Source organism: Epinephelus fuscoguttatus, linkage group LG16 (genome assembly GCF_011397635.1).
Source record: "Epinephelus fuscoguttatus linkage group LG16, E.fuscoguttatus.final_Chr_v1".
NCBI lineage: Eukaryota > Metazoa > Chordata > Actinopteri > Perciformes > Serranidae > Epinephelus > Epinephelus fuscoguttatus.
Window position 1 is genome coordinate 4,176,714 of NC_064767.1, and position 20,637 is coordinate 4,197,350.

Consider the following 20,637-nt stretch of genomic DNA (forward strand, 5'->3'; position numbering starts at 1 on the left):
TTATAATGTACGTAAGTGGTTTGTGATTTATTCTTCATAGCAGGCTAAATATCTTGTCACGATTGTGCACTTTGGTCACATTTCCACGACAAACCCCAAAAAATACTGTTGCTTCATTAGGATACAAGGGACAGTAAGGAAGCCTTGAGAGCCAAGATGAAAAAAAAAAAGTGTAGTAGATATTATCTCCTGCGTATAGGACATTCCAGGAGATAAACTTTTGGCCAACGTTGCCTGCAAATGTTCTTTTATCACCTTGCATCTGAGGGCTTCCGTAGTGATGGCCTACATGGGTTAAAGGCACGTTCTGTGGAGTTTAAACAAAGCAATTCAAACATTTTTTTCACTGACCCTTTGTGGTCTCTGACCTTGCGGCTGGTTTATTTGGGCCATACTAAATGAATCTGTGAAGCAAACACTGAAAGCCTATAAAAACCACACCAGAACGATGACTGCCATCTTTGTTGCTGAAAAACTTTTATTAGGCGTGCCATGCGCCCACTTAATGACAACCAGCATTGGCAGAAAGGTAACTGATAAATCTAGCAGAGAAAAACAAAACTACAAATACAAAGTAAACAGGTGTTACACGAGTCAGTGTGTGAGACAACTTGTTGACAGGTTTTTAAATATCTTAACGACAGCTTTATATTTATAGTTTTTACCACTCTTCATCACCAGCAGGTATCATGGAGGATAAAAAGCTTGTAAACACTGGCACCACTCAGCCAACCACGAGTCAGTCAGCTGATACAGGTACACTGATGCAACATTTTGCAGGGAAATAACAAAACAAAATGGAAATGATAAGCAGTGGTCAAGGTGCAGAGTCAGGCAGCTTTAAATACATTACATGGTCTCGCCTCAATAATGAAGGTTCGTCTAGAAGCACTTCTGCTGCCCAAACCTTCAAGGTCAACTTTTCTAAATGATTCTGGGTTGTTGAGGGTTTGAGGTCAACAAATAACTAGAAACACAGAATTAGTGTGAAAATCTGAAATTAACACATTAAGATATACACATTAAAGGGAATTCAATGTGTCGTCAGTTTATCCCTCAAGAATATTTGGCCCAGGTAGCCTGGGTGTGTTTCTAGGACCAGACGTGAACACCACAGGTGAAACCACCACATATTTACATTTGCATAGACACTCACTATTTCTCCTGGTTCTAAGAAGCTGTCAAAAGCAGCGGGTGCTAGTGCTGGCCAGACGAGCCACGAACCTCCTGAATTTGTTGCTACAGTAGTTAGACATACAGCGATCAGCCACAGTATTAAAACCACTGACAGGTGAGGTGAGTAACATTGATCATGTTGTGATAATGTGATGTTCTGCTGGGACACCTCGGGTCCTGTCATTCATGTGGATGCTCCACCTATCCAAACACCTCTGCAGACCAAGTACACCCCCTCATGGCAACAGTACACCACTATGGCAGTGGCCTCCACACCCTACCACACCACAAAAACTGCTCAGCAATGGCCCGAGAAATGTGACAATTACCTCAAGGCATCAACCTGGCCTCCAAAATTCCCAGATCCCAATCTGATAAACCATTTGTGAGATATGCTGGTGCCCCATCTCACAATCCACAGGACTCAAAGGATCCGCTGCCAACGCCTTGGTGCCAAAACACCAAAGGACACCCCTAGAGGTCCAGTGTCCATTGCCTCGAAAGGTCAGGGCCAAGTCTGAGCCAAGGTAAACCACCAGGATTAGGTGGTGCTTCTGGGGCATGTCCCACGAATCCTCAAACAGATTGGGATCTGAGAAATTTGGAGGCCAGGTTGACACTTTGAGTTCTCTGTCACGTTCTTTGGGTCATTTTTCAGCAGTTCTTGTGGCGTGGCACAGCACATCTCCCTGCTGGGGGGCCTTTGCCATGAGGGGATGTACTTGCTCTGTAACGACCCAAAATTTCCCAGCAGCACATCGCATTATAACAAAATGATCAATGTTGTTCACTTCACCTGTTGGTGGTTCAAATATTTTGGCTGATCAGCGTGGAGCAGATTACACTGTAAACAGTAGCAACCAAAGCACCAAGTACCTACTGTGAGTGCACACATTTAAAATATGTCAAATGAATAAAAGCAAAAACAGAAAACACAATAAAAACATTTCAACAAATGCTAAAAAGCAACCGGAAGGCCACAGAACCCAAACCAGGCCTTTACTTTTAAACAGTGATTTAAGTACCGTGGCAATTTAAGATTACACGTCTAAATGTTTCAAACGAAACAGTGCATCAAATCCTGAACACAGATTAAAACGCATTATGGCCAAATAAATAAAGAGAACTCAGTGCAAATGAAGTCAGGTAATACAGATAAAACTACAGCACATTTGGCAAATGATTGGCAGAAAACAGACAGATGAATTGGCAGTTTTAGCTCCAGTCTGCTAATTTCTTTCACCTACCAAACGTTGAAAGGTTCAGTTCATTCAGAAACTGAACGATTGTTAGCATTGCTCATCAACACTGATGCTATCCTCAAGCACATAAATTAGCTTCAGTCGACAGGCACAACCTTGAAGAAAGATCTTCAATGATAAAGTTTAATTTTAGAGGTTCACTTTTCCCCCCAAAAAAACTTGGTTAGAAAAAAAAAGAGTCAAATAAAACCTGATGAGTGCACATGCTGTTTGTATGCAGGGAGAGCCCGGTTTATGCAGCAGGGTTACATACCTGTAATGGTTTACAACCTGTTGCACCACTGATGGCTGATCTGAGTTCAGTTACACACAGTACACAGTAACTGCAGTATAACTGGGACATATAGTTGGTGAAAATAATTTGCTGCTGAGAGACTGTATCTAACTCTCTGACCAACAAAGAAGAAACAGAGGCATAAATGCACAGACTTGCAGCAGCTGCTGTCTCTGGTAAGTGTGTCATCCACTTCAGCTCCATTTCCACCAAACACTTTCAGTTTGGTACCTTTAGAACCAAAACTAACCCTTCAGACATTAAGGTACCTAGACCCTAGATTTGTTAAATGTTTCCACCGCAAACAGTACTTTTAAATGTGGGTGGGGTTCTGGTCTCCGTCCAACACTCGCTGTATTTTCTCATCACCAGTAAGCAGTACACCTGGTTTATCGTCCACAGAACGAGGCTACACCTCGACATTTTCAGAACAAAACAGAACAGGCTGCAGTGAGAGTCTCTCTCCATGGGATATTTAAAAATAGCAGGTTTGTGAATTTCGTCCTTCTCAGGCAAGCTCAGGGGTTTAATGTCTCCATGGCCAACAGGAACGATGCTCCGCGATGCTTTTTGTTCTCTTACATGAGCCTCAAAACCAGCCACAACTCAGCCCTGAGCAGAGTGACCGTCCTCTACTGACCAGTCAGACTGCAGTGTTCACAGCTCCACCTTTTAGTACCAGATCTGTGTGCTAGGTACCCCAACAGAGGGGGGACCAAACATGGGGACGGTAAGGAACGGTTCCATTGGTACCATCCACAACTTTTTACAGTGGAAATGGAAAAAAAATGTGTATCGGACTGAACCGTACCGTACTGCTCGGTGGAAACAAGGCTTTACTGGATATATACATATATACATATACATACCCAGATCTACTCCTTCATTTTGACCTGCACTTAGAACTTCTTGCAGATCTGAGTGCAGCTTACCAGAGAAACATCAGCTGCATTCACACGCTCTAACTTCATCTTAACGCTTGTCTAGAACAAGCTGCATGCTAAAACATTATTATATAAAAACTTTAAAATTCAGCAGGATAAAATGAGTACATGCATCAGAGTTTGATAAAATGTCAGTATTACTATTTGTCCAAGTATCTGTGTTTAAAGAATACTTAACCTGCAAAATGATCACTTGTTTATTAGTTAGTTGAATTTGTAAAGAAAACTGTTCTCTCCACAGTGAACGAAGAATCCAAAAAAAGACGAAAATTCTTCATGAAGTGAAGTCACTGGTGTCTGCGTTTAACAGTAAAAAATCTGTTCACAAACTGTCACACAACTCCGTGCAGTATAATCAAAGTTTCATTTATCCAGTCGTATGCTCAGCACTGCCCACACAATTATCACGGAAATAAACGTATGTGTGTATGTATTTGTGGAGAGATTTTGTGGAATGGACTACAGAAAGATATTAAACCAAGTAAAAATATCAGACTGTTAAAAATATGAACAAATGTGTACATGCTAACGGTGATTTTGTCATAACTGGTTTTCCATTTCCTTTTTTGAGTGTGTTGCTGATTATATATATATGAAGAAGAGCAAGTGATTTAGTTGTTCGGATAGACACTGGGGCAGAGAGTTGGTTTATGTGATTGACTGTGTATCAGAACAGAACAGGGGCAGAACTACATAAGCAGTTTGTTTCTTCCTACTCCATTTCAGACATGAAACATGAAACATAACTTATGTTACTTATCATTACTATCTAATTTTTTTCTTGGTTACTTTTGTTCGTTCGTTTATTTCAATTCATGAAGAAAGTCCGCCTTTTTGGATTCTCTGTTCACAGTGGAGGCATTGTGACACGTGGTGAGTCGTTGTTACACAAGTGGTCATTTTGCCAGTTAAGTATTCCTTTAAAAGGCTACGAGCGTGTGTGGGGGATTAAAACCAGGAGACGAAGAAAGCCGCAGCAGCGTCTTGAAACTTAATGGCATACCACTAACACAACAGATTATGTCCTGATTCACAACAGGTTCGTCTTCAGATGTAGTTTGTTTGATTTCATGTTCTCTCACAACCCGACAATACAATAAATAACATGTATGCCCTACATTCAATTTGCATCATGATAACGTGTGATATTTAGCTAAATATACAGACGCTACACTGAGTGGCGTCAGAGTCAGCGAAGGAAGCAAAATTTCAGCATGTTCTCGTTTCATCTGAAGACAAACATAGTGAACCAGCAGTTTCATCTAAAAACAAACTCTCCATGTTCAAATCCTACGGCAGGCGACTACGTCAAACCTAAAATAACCTTATCCTGTAAATTATAGAATACTGAAAAATTAACAGTCAATCACCACGAATACAGCGTCATCATCAGCAAACTGCTCTACTGAGAAACAGCCTTAAAATTAAAACTACGGTCATCAATCTGACATCTTCCAAGTGAACCACTCAGACTGTTAAGGCCATGATATGTTGGCATCATTTAGGCAATATTTTTGGACAGTTTTACCATTAAATACAATGAGCGTACATCCAAAGTTATTATGTTGTTCATTGAGAATACACACCATTTACCACATTACCTACATAATCTCCTCTACCTGCTTTGTGTCAGTATGACAGTGATTGATCTAGTTTTTGGTTGCAAGGAAGTACAATATCATTATGCTGCTGCTAGTGACAATCCTTGTCCATCTATACTGCTTTAAAATGCCACCTGTCTATCATGGCCACTACCAACACCTTTTGTTCCAATCGAATGATCCGACATTCCTGGTCCTCCTCTGGACTCTCTGCGACTATGACGGCTGAGACTCTGACTCACAGGGGGTGCTGTGACTCTGCTCTGATTCCACCTCCTCCTCCTCCACCTCCTCCTGAACCACTTCCTCTTCTCTTTCTTCTTCTACCTGCTGCTGCAGCTCCTCCGATTGGCTGTCACTCTCTGCTCCTTTAGTGGGTCCTTCGTCTTCCCCCAGCTCTTTCTCATCTGAGGAGAAGATAGTGTATGTGAGTTTCATGTGTATATGATCAGTTAACAAGAGATAAAACAACAGGAAACAGTGAGAGACAGTGGGAGCACCTTGGTTAATGTGAACAGTTTGCAACAGAACAAATGATTGGTTGTTGGGAGTTAAAATCGGTGATAAATCAAAGAAAATTAGCAGCATTCCCTTTGTTAGAGTTAACATGAGTTAAACAAGAGTTGGGAGAGGCAGGGAGGCTTTACTCACATCCCTTAAAATCTCCCTCCTCCCATCCAACAAAACAGCCTCCAGAGGATAATTAAAACTACAAAATGTCTCTGTTCCAAAACCCAACAGCAGCTGCTGTGGTGTTACAGATAAACATATGTCAAGAATACAATATAGGGTCATTCCATACCAACTTACTTAACACCTCTCAGTTCATGTCATGGATTTCCTTGAAAAAAAAACAAAAAAATAACAATAATAGTAATTTGAAAACTTCTTATAAATACATCAAACGTGGTGCAATCCTTCAGTGATACATTTTTGAAGTTTCGGCCTTGAAAATTCATTACTCAAAATGTATTCCATTACAGCGGCAGGATTTTGCCAGGTACCATAAACTGTACTCCTCCTTTGCATAGGAGTTTGAGTATCTCGAGGTCTTGCTCAAAGTGAGGGTACAATAGAGTGAGATGGATGGTGCCGCGTCAGCCGCGATGAGGGCGTTGATCACTCTGCTCAGGTCTGAGTTGTGGCTGGTTTTGAGGATTATGTAAGAGAGAAAAAAGCATCGTGGAGCATCGTTCCTGTGGGCTACAGCAACACTAACCCCTGAGCTTGCCTGAGAAGGACTAAATGCCTAAAGCTGCTATTTCTAAATATCCCATGGAGAGAGACTCTCACTGCAGCCTGTTCTATTTTGTTGTGAAAATGTGGGCGTGCAGCCTCTTTCTGTGGACGATAAACCAAGTGCAGACTTCCATCTGTGTCACTGCTGATGAGGAAATACAGCGAGTGCTGGACGGAGCAGTGAGTGACAACAACCTCGCCCACATTTAAGAGGACCGAGGGTCTAGGTACCATGTCTGAAGGGTTGCTGTTGGTTCCAACGGTACTATACTTGAAGTGTTTGGTAGAAATGGGGCTTAACAGGCAAAGCTCTCGATTTACCCTCAACGTTCCCACCCTCACCTATGGTCAAGAGCTTTAGGTGGTGACCGACAGAATAAGATCGCGGATAAAAATGGCCAAAAGAAGCTTTTTCTGTAGGGTGGCTGGGCGTAGCCTTAGAGATAGGGTGAGGAGGGAGCTCAGAGTAGAGCCGCTGTTCATTCACTTTGAAACAGGCCATGTGAGGTGGTTCGGGCACCTGATCAGAACGCCTACTAGGGTGCCTCCTGTCAGAGGTTTTTCAGGTAAGTCCAACTGTTAGGAGGCCCTGGGGCAGACCCAGAACATGTTGGAGGGATTACATATCTCCTCTGGCCTGGGAATGCCTCGCGTTCGCCCAGGAGGAGCTGGAAAATGTTGCTGGGGAGAGGGACGTCTAGGGTACCTTGCTCAGCCTGCTGCCCCTGCATTCTAGCCTTGAATAAACTGATGAAAAATGATGAAGTTTTTTAATTTTTGGAGAAAATCCATGACATGAACTGTGAAAAGTTCTTAATTCTGGGTGAGTTTGCATGAAATGACCCTTTAATCACATTATTAGAATCACTGCTTCTTAATGCGATCCTTAGTATCTTTCATTTTGGATCTAAAAATCCAAAGGATTCACAGTCTAAATGCACCATTATTTGCACACTTTAAGATTAATTCCATTACACAGAAAATAATCATAAGTCCACAAAGTCTGGAGCCCCATTTGGACAGGATCAATATTCCAGAAGGAGATGTGAAATTAAGTTGCTGCCCTGTTCTATGGTTACTAAACTCACTGTCCAATCACAGGAAATGGTTTTTATAATAGGTGAGAATATTCTGTGGTAAGATCATGTCATGGATCACCTGCTCAACTGAATACAACTAGAAACTCAGATCTAAAAGTGTGAAAACTCATATGTAAGGTGCCTGTACAGATGGGACTTAAATTATGGGATGAACAACATGTAGATAAAAAGGAGCCATTAGACACTTTGATTACAACAGGGATTAGGATTAAAATCACTTATCAGATCTCTTGAATTAAAATCTCCCAAGCTCCCCTAAAGAAAAGAATGTTGTCCGAATGGGGGTTAAATTATTATTAAAAATCACACTTAATGCACAAAATATTTGACACTCTTGTATTTTGTTCACATGAAGTGATTTGACCAGGCACAATCTCTGATCTCTTTTTGTCTAATGCCAGCGTACCTGACACGAGTTCAGATAATGTGAGGATTTTCAAGACAATTCAGACACTAACTTCTACAGATTGAAAAGCAAATTAAGAAATTAGGAAATGTGTGTAAATATTTTGTACAATCAGTTAAGACCAGATCTGGGCCAAACAAGTGTATTTTTTTTTTTATTTCAACTTGAATGTTTAGGATTTATCCATCAGGACAGTTCAGACAAAATTCAATTAGTTGTTCATTTTTCTGATTTTCTAAACTCTGCCAGATGAATCTGAATTCTCTGAATGGGCTTTAATGTATTTGTAAACACATGTATTTGACCCAGGTCTGCTGAAGACATCCAGTATCTGCTTCGACCCACTTTGGTTGCTTTAGTGTGATTAGAGCAAATTTGGGATCAGCATTTGGCTGCGCTCTACGATGTTATGGATTCTACAGTGAAGAAAATCGATCCATTCTGGTGTAATCAGTTTCAATTAAGCCAGATCAGACACAGTGCAGATAGAGGAGGGGAACCTGGACTCTGCAGGGGTCGGTTCTGGGGGTTCTTTGGACTCTGCTGGATCTGGAAACTGTGGACCAAATTCCAAGGAGCTGGAGCCTTGGCTAGAGGCAAGATCACACCGTTAAACCCACTGGTCACTAGAACGCAACACGGTTAGCGTGTTCACAGGTCTGACAGAGAAAATGTGCAGAGGAACATCTACTGCGCTCACAGTCTGTTGTACTGTTCTGCTCGCACAGAATTCATTCACCCTGCAGTAGTTCAACCCAGAGCAAGACAAAAGTTTTTACTCTGGTTAGAAGTTGGATAGTGTTGCACCACCCTGACGACAAACCCGAAGGTTCTTTTTCACCATGAAGGAGCCATGCCAGGATTATATTTTTCAGTCCCTGCAGAATTCTACCGCTTCATTTTGTGCTTGTTGTGGCCTGAAATGCCTGATTTCATGGCAGCTTTTCTAAAACAACGCCAAGCATGTTGCAATGTTTACATACAAGTTTTGCATTAAAATTGTGGGGACAAGTTAAGAGTGCAAAAAAAGCCGTGACCCTGTCTCACATCCAGAGCTTATTATTATGAACATTCAGTGTTTCCCATAGAATAAGAATGTATTTGTTATGGTAGGGGGTGTGGGGGCGGCAACAGCTGATCATCAACAATCAGCTGTTGCTGCTGTTGCATGAGCTAACACAGCACAACGTGATCTCATCCTTTATATTTTACCGCTTGAGCAGAAGGCAAGCAGCCGCACTTAACATCTGACAATGACCCGGATATCACACACCGAAAATGCTCAACTCTGACGTTAATCCTGTTAATAACCGTTCTGTTAGTCCTGTCACTGTATTTGACTGTCCCAGGCAAAGAGCTCTGATCCCACAGCAGTAGTCTCATAATAAACAGAGTGAGCGAGAGGGTCAAGGAGGGGCTGAGCGAATCAAGACGCTGCATGCAGCTCTACATTGAAATGAGATTTTGCTTTAAAGTTGCGGTGACTGGACAAAATTGCAAGGTCACGCAGAATTAATGGAGACTGGCTGAATTTGCATGAACTGTTGAGATAGCAACATCCTGGAGGGACTGAATTTACAACTGATTTCATCTGGTAAAAATGATGAAAAAAGATATTGAGAAAGAAATGAAATTTCTTAAACATTCTTCCTACTGGAGCTAAACGGATGGTGGTATTTAAAGTGGTGGTGTCTCACCTCCGCTGACTCTGTGCTCACAAACAACTACTAAAGGGTAAAAGTTGACATCATTAACATTGGGAGAAGAATCAAACACAAACAAATGAAAACATTGACTGGAACACTGGACTACAAAGCATTTAACACAGGGGGTTAGGACATGGAGTAAGTCACATAAAGATGCACAGAACGGTGTGAGTTTGACAGTGTGTGTGTGTGTGTGTGTGTGTGTGTAGGTCTCTCTCAGATGTGTCACACACGTTCAGCTTCTTGGTCTCAAGTCTGAACCACTTTTCTCAATTTCCTTCTCGTCTCAGATTCAGACCCAGCTTACTTTTTGTCTGATCTCAGATGTTTATCCGGTTAAACACTGTCTGACTGCTCTTCAAATGTTTATGAATCACGACAGATATTGTGTTTAGTTTTATCACTGGTCCAGTTTAGGATTTGCTACCATCAGCAGGTTTTCTCAGTTCAGACCTGAGGAGACCTCGTCGTGCTCGGTCTTGCTTGTTGTGTGTCTGTGTGTTTTTCAGTACCTCCAGAAGGAGGTGCACTCTCCTCTGTGTCTGTTCCTGAACGCCGCATTGGTCCAGGAGAACGAGACTCTGCTCGCAGCCTCCTCTCGTAGCTGAACTCTGGAAGCCTGGGAGCCTGAGGGCGTGTCTTCCTGGCCGGATTCAGGAAGTAGCAATACGCACAACGGAACGCTGTGGCGTTGGATAGAAAGATAGAGATAAAGAATTACAGAGAGACAGTGTTTCATTTTACAGAGTTACAGTTCCACTGGATAATATTTCCCATTAGCTTTACAATAACATCCTGGAGTTTATAATCTCAAAAGCTCTATTTACAGTGTCCTCTGTCAGTGAGATGGATCTTCTCATTATATGCAGAGGTGTGTTTTTGTTCTTACCTAGATATTCAAACTCTTCCTTTAGAGCCATGCCGTTATGAGAAAAACAATGCTGGCAGATCAAAGCGTATCTACAGAAAGAAAGAAGGGACAGAGGGAGACAGAGACTGTTTGATATAACACTTCTGTGATGTTCAGTGCATTGCAGGAGTTATTTTGTAGAAGCTGATTCCCATTTATCTGCTTCCGTCATTGATTATCTTTTTTCCAGAGTATGTTTGAAAACCCGAGGACATGTGTACCTCAAGGCATGGACTTCATTTTTAAATCAAAGGTAAACATATAGCCCAAAAGGTGCAGGTAGCTCAAACCAAGGGTATGTTTGTGATCAAGGGCTCCACCAGAGTCTAGAGTATGCAAGTCTCTCTTGCAGCTGCATCAACATGTCTTCATTTACTGGGTGAAACTGCTGCAGCTATTACTTCCTATTAAGTCCTACAGATAATGCAGACTGGTACGGCTGGTTAGTGCTCTGACGATGACTGAACACCACTCCCTTGTGGAGAATCTGCAGACTACTTATGGGGATTTTAATATGGCATTAAGTTGTTAGCCACTTTCACAAGGTTGTAAGAGCCAAATATGTCCTTTCAGTTTCTAGACATTAATTGTATTAACCATGTGTGCACACTGGGTGGCGCTGTGTTAATATTTTGGGCTGACTGAATAAAGGTAAGAAGGATATTGTTGCTGTTAGGTGTTTGATCCCAGAGGGGCAAATGGTTTTTGACCGCTGTGGTGCCTCAGATGTGTTCGGCATGCTGGAGGTTGTGTGTTCCGTTTTTGGATGAAAAGAAAAAATGTATTTAACCTTATGCTTGCTGGTATGAATAAATATGCTGATTGTTCTGCAACTGGAGCCTGCAGGTCATTTTCTGAACACAACACAACCACAGGAAGCTGTGGCATCAACCGAAGCAGCCAGGTCAAGCTGGGTTAAATATCTCAGTCGCTGCAAGGAGTAGACTTAGCTTTAACAAAGGTGTTTTACATTTTTGGAAAAACAAAGGGTCTTCACCTGTTCTGTGGTCCGTCCCCTACCAGGTATTCAATGACTCGGTCCATGGCTCCCCTGTCTTTGGGCAGGATGGGTCTTGCTAATGGAGGACCTGGTGGGTGCAGGCCTTTGAAGACACACACATGGAAATTAATACACAGGTTGAAATCAGGTTGCATCACGGCATGATGAGAAACTTCACAGATGTTCTTCTTTCTCAACTCGAACATGCGTGCAATACAAATTCTGAAAATAATGGCCCATGACACACTGCAAGTAAGTATCTCAGGGTCTTGTTGACGAGTGAGGGTAGGATGGAGCGGGAGATTGACAGGCGGATTGGGGCGGCGTCAGCAGTGATGCAGGCGCTTAACCGGTCCGTTGTGGTGAAGAGGGAGCTTAGCCAGAAAGCGAAGCTCTCAATTTACCGGTCGATCTACGTCCCAACCCTCACCTATGGTCACGAGCTCTGGGTAGTGACCGAAAGAACGAGATCGTGAGTACAAGTGGCTGAAATGAGTTTCCTCCGCAGGGTGGCTGGGCTCAGCCTTAGAGATAGGGTGAGGAGCTCAGACATCCGGGAGGGACTCGGAGTAGAGCCGCTGCTCCTCCACATCGAGAGGAGCCAGTTGAGGTGGTTTGGGCATCTGGCAAGGATGCCTTCCGGACGCCTCCCTTGGGAGGTGTTTCGGGCATGTCCAACCGGGAGGAGACCTCTGGGCCGCCCCAGAACACGCTGGAGGGATTATATCACCCGGCTGGCCTGGGAACGCCTCGGGGTTCCCTCGGAAGAGCTGACGGAAGTGGCTGGGGAGAGGACTGTCTGGGCTTCTTTGCTGAGGCTGCTGCCCCCGTGACCCGGACCTGGATAAGCGGAGGACGACGAACGAACGAACGAACGGACACACTGCAAGATATTAAGACTATCGTGCCAGAGAGCATGGATGCACCACCTCACGTAATCTTATGGGAATACGGATGTCAACAAAATGGAGACTGATGTGGTGTGACACCTTGCTGTCATGCTGACAATACTTAGCAATGAAAAAAAAAAAAAAGGAGGATAAAGGAGTCCTGATGAGAAAATGGTCAACGCATCTTGTCTATTCTTCAGTGAGAACTGGAGATGAGAATTTAACTGTCATCTTTAATATCTGTCAACAGTAGTATGCTAGCTAATGTTAGCCTCAAGAGCAAGAACATTATAGCATTGCCATTACTTGGCAACACCATCAGCTGCTCCATGCTGATGTAATCATTCAGATCGAAAATCCGTCCTATCAGCAGTTTGGGAGGTTTAACACCGGATCTATAAACCTTTCACATCATCAGATAATCTGAGCCGAACATCGGTACCAACCAAGGTCCGAGACCAGATTTCTCCTGGAGTCTGAGCCCAGCTTTAGATTGCAGAAGCCAGCAACAGAGGATATTTCATGCAGACAAGGAAGCATTTGTGCCAAGACTTAATTCAAAGGCTTGACAACTTACCGACTCCTGGTATAGGAGAGCTGGGGGTCCTGGGTATCGCCCCCTGGAGGACAGATGCAGACAGAGCAGATCTCTCCGGCGGTCCTCCTGGAGCTGAGAGAGGGACAGGTTCTGTAGGGAGAGCAACATCGGATAAAGACACAAACAGACGTCTGAAACAACTAAGTCAAAGGCAGCTGGGCTTGCTGTTCAGTCCAGTTGCCTTTGACTTAGTGATTCGGCCTGAGAATCTGCACAGACAGACACTGGTCATGAAAAGACACATCTGACGAGCTCTCGATGTCAACTCACGGAACTGTGTGGATCCCGGATCAAAGTTCATGTACTTACAAACTGTGATACTTCATCATACGTCATGTCAAGTATCTCAGTAAGCCCTCTTACCCACAGGTGTGCCCCCTGGTCCCATTGGAGGCCGGGCTCCAGGTGGGGGAGTCATTGCAGCCGGGGTGCCCATCGGCATGGGTCTCATTGCCACCCCTCTCTGTCGAATCTCTGCACAGACAAGAGAAATTCATCAGAGTAAATTACTTTGCAGAGGCAGACATTTGATATGTCTCTCCTTTAATCACATCATGTATTCTCTGAGAAGCAAACACTTTTTATAGCTCTCATTTCTGCATTCCTCTGGCCTGAGCTCCACCAAACACCACTCAACAAACTTTAAGCGTGATGCTGTATCTTTCTGCTGTGTATTGATCTGTGTTGTACCTTGTCCTGGCCTGGGAGTCATCTGTGGACGCACCGGAGTCGACTCCAGCTCCTACATCACGACAGCAGACAAGACCAACAAAAGTCAGACAAAACAAAGATACAATAAAAGATAAAAACTCAACAAACACACAGATAAAGTTAAAAAAAACAGACAACTCACAGCTTTCTTCTTCGCTTCAGGATCAAAGCGCTCCAGGATGAGTTTAGCGTTTTTGTATGTCTCTGTTTCCATCACTTCCTCCAGCTGGAAACACAAACCAGGGCAAGTTTTATTCCAACGTGCAGACTGAAGCCATGAGGATAAACTTGGTCTGAATAATTTATCTCAGAGTAGCAAAACCTTAATGTTTAGAGGGGACACTACATGCAACTGTTTTCTGAACTTGTTGAAATGAGCCATCAAAAAAGAATTTCTAAAGAAAGAATTTCTTGTGGATTTCTAGTTAAACATTGTGCCTGGAGCTCATCGTGTGTTAATGATACTCGTTACCTGGAGAGGTTGGAGGGAGATATACGTTTCTTACCCGTTACAAAACCAAAAGCAAACCCCAAAAAGTGTAGGGTTAGCTAGCTAGCTACTGAAGGTATAGCCGACTGAATGTATACACATGCTCTACAGGAACCAGTGAGGGGAAACAGGGAAATCTTCCCATGTTCAATCAGCTGTGCGTCATCACAGTGTGTGCAGATGAACGTTGTTCATTTTTACACTGTGATCTGTACGTTAGACTGAAGCTTCTATCTTTATCTTCTAAATCTGTTTATTATTATTATTGTTGCTGCTGAGTCAGTTTGACATCCTGGATATATCCCTCAAACATACAGTATATTGTCGACTCTTTTGTCTGCTTCTCTCTGGAATCACTTTTCTGTTTTCCCAAAAATGTGACAATAATTCTTCAGGGAGTGCAGTTAGTAACAGCGAGGGCTCCATGCTCGTTCCAACAGCTTGACAAACCATCACAAAGGGGCGGGGCTTAGCAAAGGGTCACTTGTGACAAGCTGGACACTTACAATCTTTTTTTTGGCCGCCTTCAATTCTTCCAGTTTATCACCTAAAAAAAGAAGCAGAAATAATATTTGTCAGTTCTCTGAAATCAGTTTCCATCCAATCAAACACACTATGTCAAACATATCTGGAAGTGGAGTATACTAAGTTTATTATGAAGCTGTGAGATTGTATTTTTACAATATTAACAAGCTGTTTATTCTGTAAGAATGCAAAGTCATTGTGTCCTTTGTTAAGTCCTAAAATTAACAGGGGCCTGAAAGGAATATGTGATGCGTTAGCTGGACGGATGGACAGAGAAGGACAGATGGACAACTTACTGTTTCTCTCAGTGCGTTTGGAAAAAAGGAAGATCAACAACTTCCTGATGAACCAAACCCTGATGAAGAGGAGGAATAATCAACTTGAGAGTCAAACTTGTCAACAAACACTAACCAACACGCTGCTGGACAACTTATCAAATTCATAGAAGATAATAAAATACAAATAATTAAGTAAATACAAATTTACACTGTAAAACAACATGAGCACTCACAGCACAGGGTATATGAAGAAAGGCAGAGCCATGGCGATTCTATCCAACCATTGCTCGGGCAGGTAGAGACAGTACACAACCAGACATGTCAGCAGGTATAGGACTGACGAGTAGAGAAGCAACCGGCCGACCCACAGCTGCAGGCAGATACACACAAGTACTTCAATGAGAGACAAGAATCTGCAGTTTAAGAATATCGTGGCACATCTTGGGTGTTTTGCTGACTCTACCTTTTGCAGACGTTGGTTTTTGGCTCTGAACTCCTCTAACTCTTTAATCTCCTACAAGAGAAACATGGAAGTTAAAGGTTATTTAAACAGTGCAAAGAATCTCCAAAAATCAGATGTTAAGTTTAGAGTTCATCAACTGGGAGTTTGCAAAATTCATCGTCATCAAGTTGAAGTTTTCTTCTGTTTGCTTTCTGATTTGGGATTCTCAGGTAGAGTTACTGTTTCAGGATGATACAAGTAAATGCCACATCCCACCTTCAATAAAACAGTGACCTTTCTGATGAGGCAGGATTGATGAAACTAGCTGGATAACTATTGTCAAATTCCTGCCCCATGTTCTGTGTGATCATCCCCTGATTCAATAATCCTGCTTCTGAGACAGGCTCCAGTTAACTGTGCAATAAATCTTCATTATTAAAAACCACAGTGCAAACTGGGCGTGCATGTTTCATTTGACTGTGCTCATACTCTGTGGAAAAACACAAGGAACCCGAGAGACTAAGGAAGACATGGCATCCATTTTCTGTGCTGTAATCATTGTGTCAGTGCATAAATTCAGATACAATATTCAGTCCGTACCTTGTCGAGGGTCTCCAGCTGCTCAACTGTGGTTTGCTTGGTCTGGAATGAAGATAAAGATCAGAAAATCATCATCAGGTTCATCAGCAGAAATAAGCAATGGGATTCTCAGTGCTCACATTCAACAGACTCAGAACTGATCACAGTAAACAATCAATCCTGTACCTGTAAACACATGTTTACTTGTGACTTGGGGTGAGAATCAATACCTTTAAGGTATCAACTGAGTCTTAACTTTATTTATTCTTATATTTTTTTATGACAAGACAAAGACATAACACTGATAAAACAAACAACATGAGATAAGAACAGTGAAACAGGTCAGTTAAAATTTCCACAAGGGGCCGGAGTGTTGATTTGATTTTAGTGTGTGTGTGTGTGTGTATTCTAAACAGTCAGTCTGGCATGTTTGTGTCAGGGGGCGTTACGAGGTCAGTGAGAGTGTCGCTGTGTTCGCCAGCAGTGAAGCTTGATCGCGGCACCATCAGGGGGCTCCAGTGTGGGTCATCAGGGTCAGTCTGGCACAATCAACCAGGTGTGTGTGTGTGTGTGTGTGTGTGTGTGTGTGTGTGTGTTGCGGTGTATTTGTTGCATTATGAGTGGTAGGGGCATTTTACGCAACTTCCATTCACATGATGGGTGTCAAATGAAGTACTCGGTATTGGTGCTGGTATCGTAACCCAGCTGTGCTTGTGACTCATCGAGGGATCAGTGTCTGGTTCACTGAAATATCTGAGGTGTATGTAAATAAAGGCAAATGTGAATTCACATGTCCCTGCCTCTGCACATGTCTGTGTGTTCTTTTGTTTTTGATTCCCATTCTGTCGGTCTGAAAAATGACTAAATGCAAAAACCCAGGGTTGTATTCTGCTGCTCACTCTCTCTGCATGTCTCTCTCTCTTTCCCTTTGACTTCTCTAGTATGTCTAAAAATAGCATATGAATTACATCTAGCTTGGGTGCAAGGTTCACTGCGTTGACAACCAACACACCTAAATGATTTCCCATGCAGTCATCACTTAAGGAGAACACAAGAAAAATCTACTATGACTCAGCTGTCCATGTTTGTGGAGTTAAACAATGTAGTTATCAAAATGATAAAACAACATACCTCACTTCCTCTCTATTCATTAGCATTTTTCTTCATTTTAATCTAAGAATCATGGACTGTGTCATCATTTAAAACATGACATTTACTGTCTATGAACACTGGGACAAAACTATCACAAAGTGCATCAGAATTTAAGACTTTGACAATCGACAATCGTTGCCTGTGGGGTATATTTTGGGACCAATTTCACTAATACTGGTTGACGTGCTGCATGACGCGGCGCTATATTTAATATCAGCCCTTTAAAATCCAAGTGATGAAAGGCGACCTTTAAAATGTTTCTCTCCCTGAGGAGCTCAGACCATCAAAATCAGTTTGATCTGCTGAATCTCTTCTTGAAAAAGACTCAATGACACTTATATTAGCCTTGTCTCATAATTGTTATGTGTTATTATCATTTTCCTGTTTATACTGTGCAATGTTAACTCTTCTTTTTGACTCTCATTTCTAGTACTTTAACCTCATAGTGTTTTTTGACTTTTTCTGTTCTACCGTCCACGTACCTTCCATCTGGATATCAGGCCCCCCATGTCTGTAAATTACAGTCGTCTCGTCTTTGATTCCTTTGGCTCACTGTGGAACAGAAAGTCTCTGTTAGCACATAATACTCACTGTTTACAGCTACACATGATGTTAAACACCACATTTACAGGACACTTACATCACCAGGAATTAGCAAGCCGTCTATAGAAAACTGGACACAATGGCTGCTGCTGTTGTGGATTTACGAAGGAAAACTTTGCTTACGGCTCCTTATATAACTTACAGATACAACAAAGACGCAGTTCATATAGTCAACTCTGAAAAGCTGTTAAATCTGCATGGCCGATACAGACGGTGACATCTAGGAGTGATTTAACTCATAACTACACATGACCTCTTCAGAACATGACTCATTTTTACAAGTGATGTTGGTCCACATGCGCCTGCTCATGATTTCACAACTGTCATTCAGGCAAGAACGAAAAAAACGATGGGAATTCCCTGGAAACTCTATGAACCATGTGGCCCAGTGAAAAATATCAATTAAAATAGGTTAAAACTGCACATGAAAGTAGCTTTCACCTTTCTGAGGATATCATTTACTTGTTACTAAAGTATTATTTTCAATCAAAGTACTTTAAGTGTTTTAATTCAGAATCACGTGAGGACACCAGACAAAATCTCACACAGGAAAACATTGGGTTTTTTTCTTTTTAAGATGACTTTTTTGGCATGTTTGCCTTCATTAGATGGGACAGTCTCGTGTGAAATGTGAAGACAGAGTGATGACGACATGCAGCAAAGGGCTGGAGTTCGAATCAAACCCTCAGTCACTGCTGCTAGGACATAGCAATAATAATAAATATATAAAGTGAGACGAGAACGGAGGGACTTGATCTGACAAACTCCAACCCTACACTTACTGCTTGACTTCAGGTCACAACACAAGACAGCAGCACATTACTAGATCAGTCTCACATGCACTTATTCCTGTACCGCCTTAGAAAACAATTATGGTCAGAGATCATTTTGTCACACTTACACTAAGATCTGGAGCAAGATCCCTCACTACATTAGAGCAATAACCTCTATTACACATTTCAAACATGCATAAAGATGCAACCACTGGTTTCAATCCCATTTTACTGACTCCACCTCAGTTTGCTACTCTGCATTGTCTGTGCAGCTGCCTGTGTTTTGTTGTTCTGCCTCTGTTCATCGTTTCTGTTTTTACTCTGTATTATCATGTGTTTTTGCTGCATAGCAGGAACCTGCTGAAAATCAGTTTTTAATTGAGTCAGGACAGTTTTAACTGTAACACACAATGATTTGCATTGAGTTTGTCTGGTTTGCACTGTTAGCAACAACGTTTGGGTACATTAGCCTCAGGTTGGTCACCGGAATAAGTGCTGGTCATGTTACAGCATTCACTGACTTTTCCTTAAGACCTCCTGTTCATAACTTAAAGCTGTTTAAAGGCAAATAAGACATTTAAAGACTGTTATAACTGCACGTTTCCAGCTAATGGGGTTACAGCTAGCATTAGCTGCTCCATCCAAACAGTGTTTACAGCGCTGCTAGCTAGCGACAGTAACGCTGTTTAACCACCATTACACCAGACAGAGAAGCCTTATGTTTTAATGTTACAGATACATTTGGTCTAAATCAAACAGTCATACCTACAACATGAGCTTAGCATGTGTTCACTGCTGTGACGTTATTTAGCTAGTTAGCTAACGTTACTGCAACAACAACACAGCACATTAGCATCGACACCAGCTAAACACTGACGTTAATGCTAAACATCTTCATTGTGTATTTAATTTAAATAATTACTTACATCCGGAGGTGTCTCAGAGTTCCTGATAGCCGCTCATTTAGTCAGGTTAGCGCACACACGAGCAGACAGGACACTTTCTCTGTTACCTCAACTGACATGTCAAGCGTGTTGAGTTGGCGCGGCGGAGAGACGTAACAACGGGTGACGTCACTTGGGAAGCAGAGGTTGATGTGTTTCCCAGAATCCTTTGCGTTGTAGTTTTTTCCCTGTACTTTTGTGACGCGATAGATAGATAGATAGATAGATAGATAGATAGATTATATTAAAAACAAATATTAAAATGTAAAACAACATAAACTTTTAGTGTTCAGATTAAGGGAAGGACTACACTACCAGATAAATCAACTAATTGATTAGTAAAAAAAAAAAAAAAAAAAAAAAAAAACAACTTAAAAATAAATGAAATTATGCACTTATAGATTGATTGAAGTGAAATTATTTGTAATATCTTGAGTCGTATTTCAGAATGCAGAATTCATGCCAGTGCCCAGTCATTAATCCACAACAATAAATAAATCATGTATCTTCTTTCTAAGGGACTGTTCTTTATTCATCAGAGGAGGTGGGTGGTGGGAGTGTGACTTTGATGTTGTTGTTGCTGTTGTTGTTTGTTTGGTTTTTTTTACCCTCCCCTCACAATAAATTAGTCATTAGATTTTTAAAACTTACCCAACTCCAAGACAAAATCCTGGTGTTGAAAAAATTCAAGGTTTTTCCACTTAGTGCAAACAATTAATTTTTTGCCCAATTTGAAATTAGATGTAGAATAAAGCTAATTAGATGAAATAACACTATTTTGAGCTCAGCTTTGACAAAGTGTTTGTTGCACATGTTGTGTCGATGGTCCATTGGAAATTTGAAATCTGTTTCTTCAGTTTCTGGCTGTGATAAAGAAAACAAGCCTTCCAAACCAACCAGTATGTTTTCTTTAAAACATTGTGTAACCAAAAGTAAAACCACACAAGTCTCTCCCTAGTACTTAAAAAATGTTTGCATGCTACCACCTTTTTGTTTTTTGAAGACTTGTTGGCAGCCTTTTCCTATAATGTCCC

At 41.9% G+C, this 20,637-nt stretch overlaps 1 protein-coding gene across 3 annotated transcripts; it reads right to left on the minus strand.

Moving 5' to 3' along the window:
• Window positions 1-458: 458 nt before the first annotated feature.
• lnpk (lunapark, ER junction formation factor) lies at window positions 459-19,732 on the minus strand. Of its 3 annotated transcripts, none has more exons than XM_049599847.1 (16): window positions 19,586-19,732; window positions 17,766-17,835; window positions 16,153-16,194; window positions 15,574-15,624; window positions 15,344-15,480; window positions 15,129-15,187; window positions 14,814-14,854; window positions 13,960-14,043; window positions 13,797-13,848; window positions 13,470-13,580; window positions 13,086-13,178; window positions 11,616-11,721; window positions 10,598-10,668; window positions 10,221-10,391; window positions 8,503-8,592; window positions 459-5,664 (listed from the first exon to the last, which is right to left on the minus strand). In XM_049599847.1, exons 2-16 carry the CDS (start codon window positions 17,790-17,792, stop codon window positions 5,474-5,476), a joined length of 1,326 nt encoding a protein of 441 aa, XP_049455804.1. In that variant the 5' UTR covers window positions 17,793-17,835; window positions 19,586-19,732; the 3' UTR covers window positions 459-5,473. The 3 variants fall into 3 exon arrangements, with proteins under 3 accessions (XP_049455804.1, XP_049455803.1, XP_049455805.1); XM_049599846.1 differs by having other exon boundaries at window positions 13,086-13,196; XM_049599848.1 differs by lacking the exon at window positions 8,503-8,592 and having other exon boundaries at window positions 13,086-13,196.
• Between the last annotated feature and the right edge of the window lie 905 nt (window positions 19,733-20,637).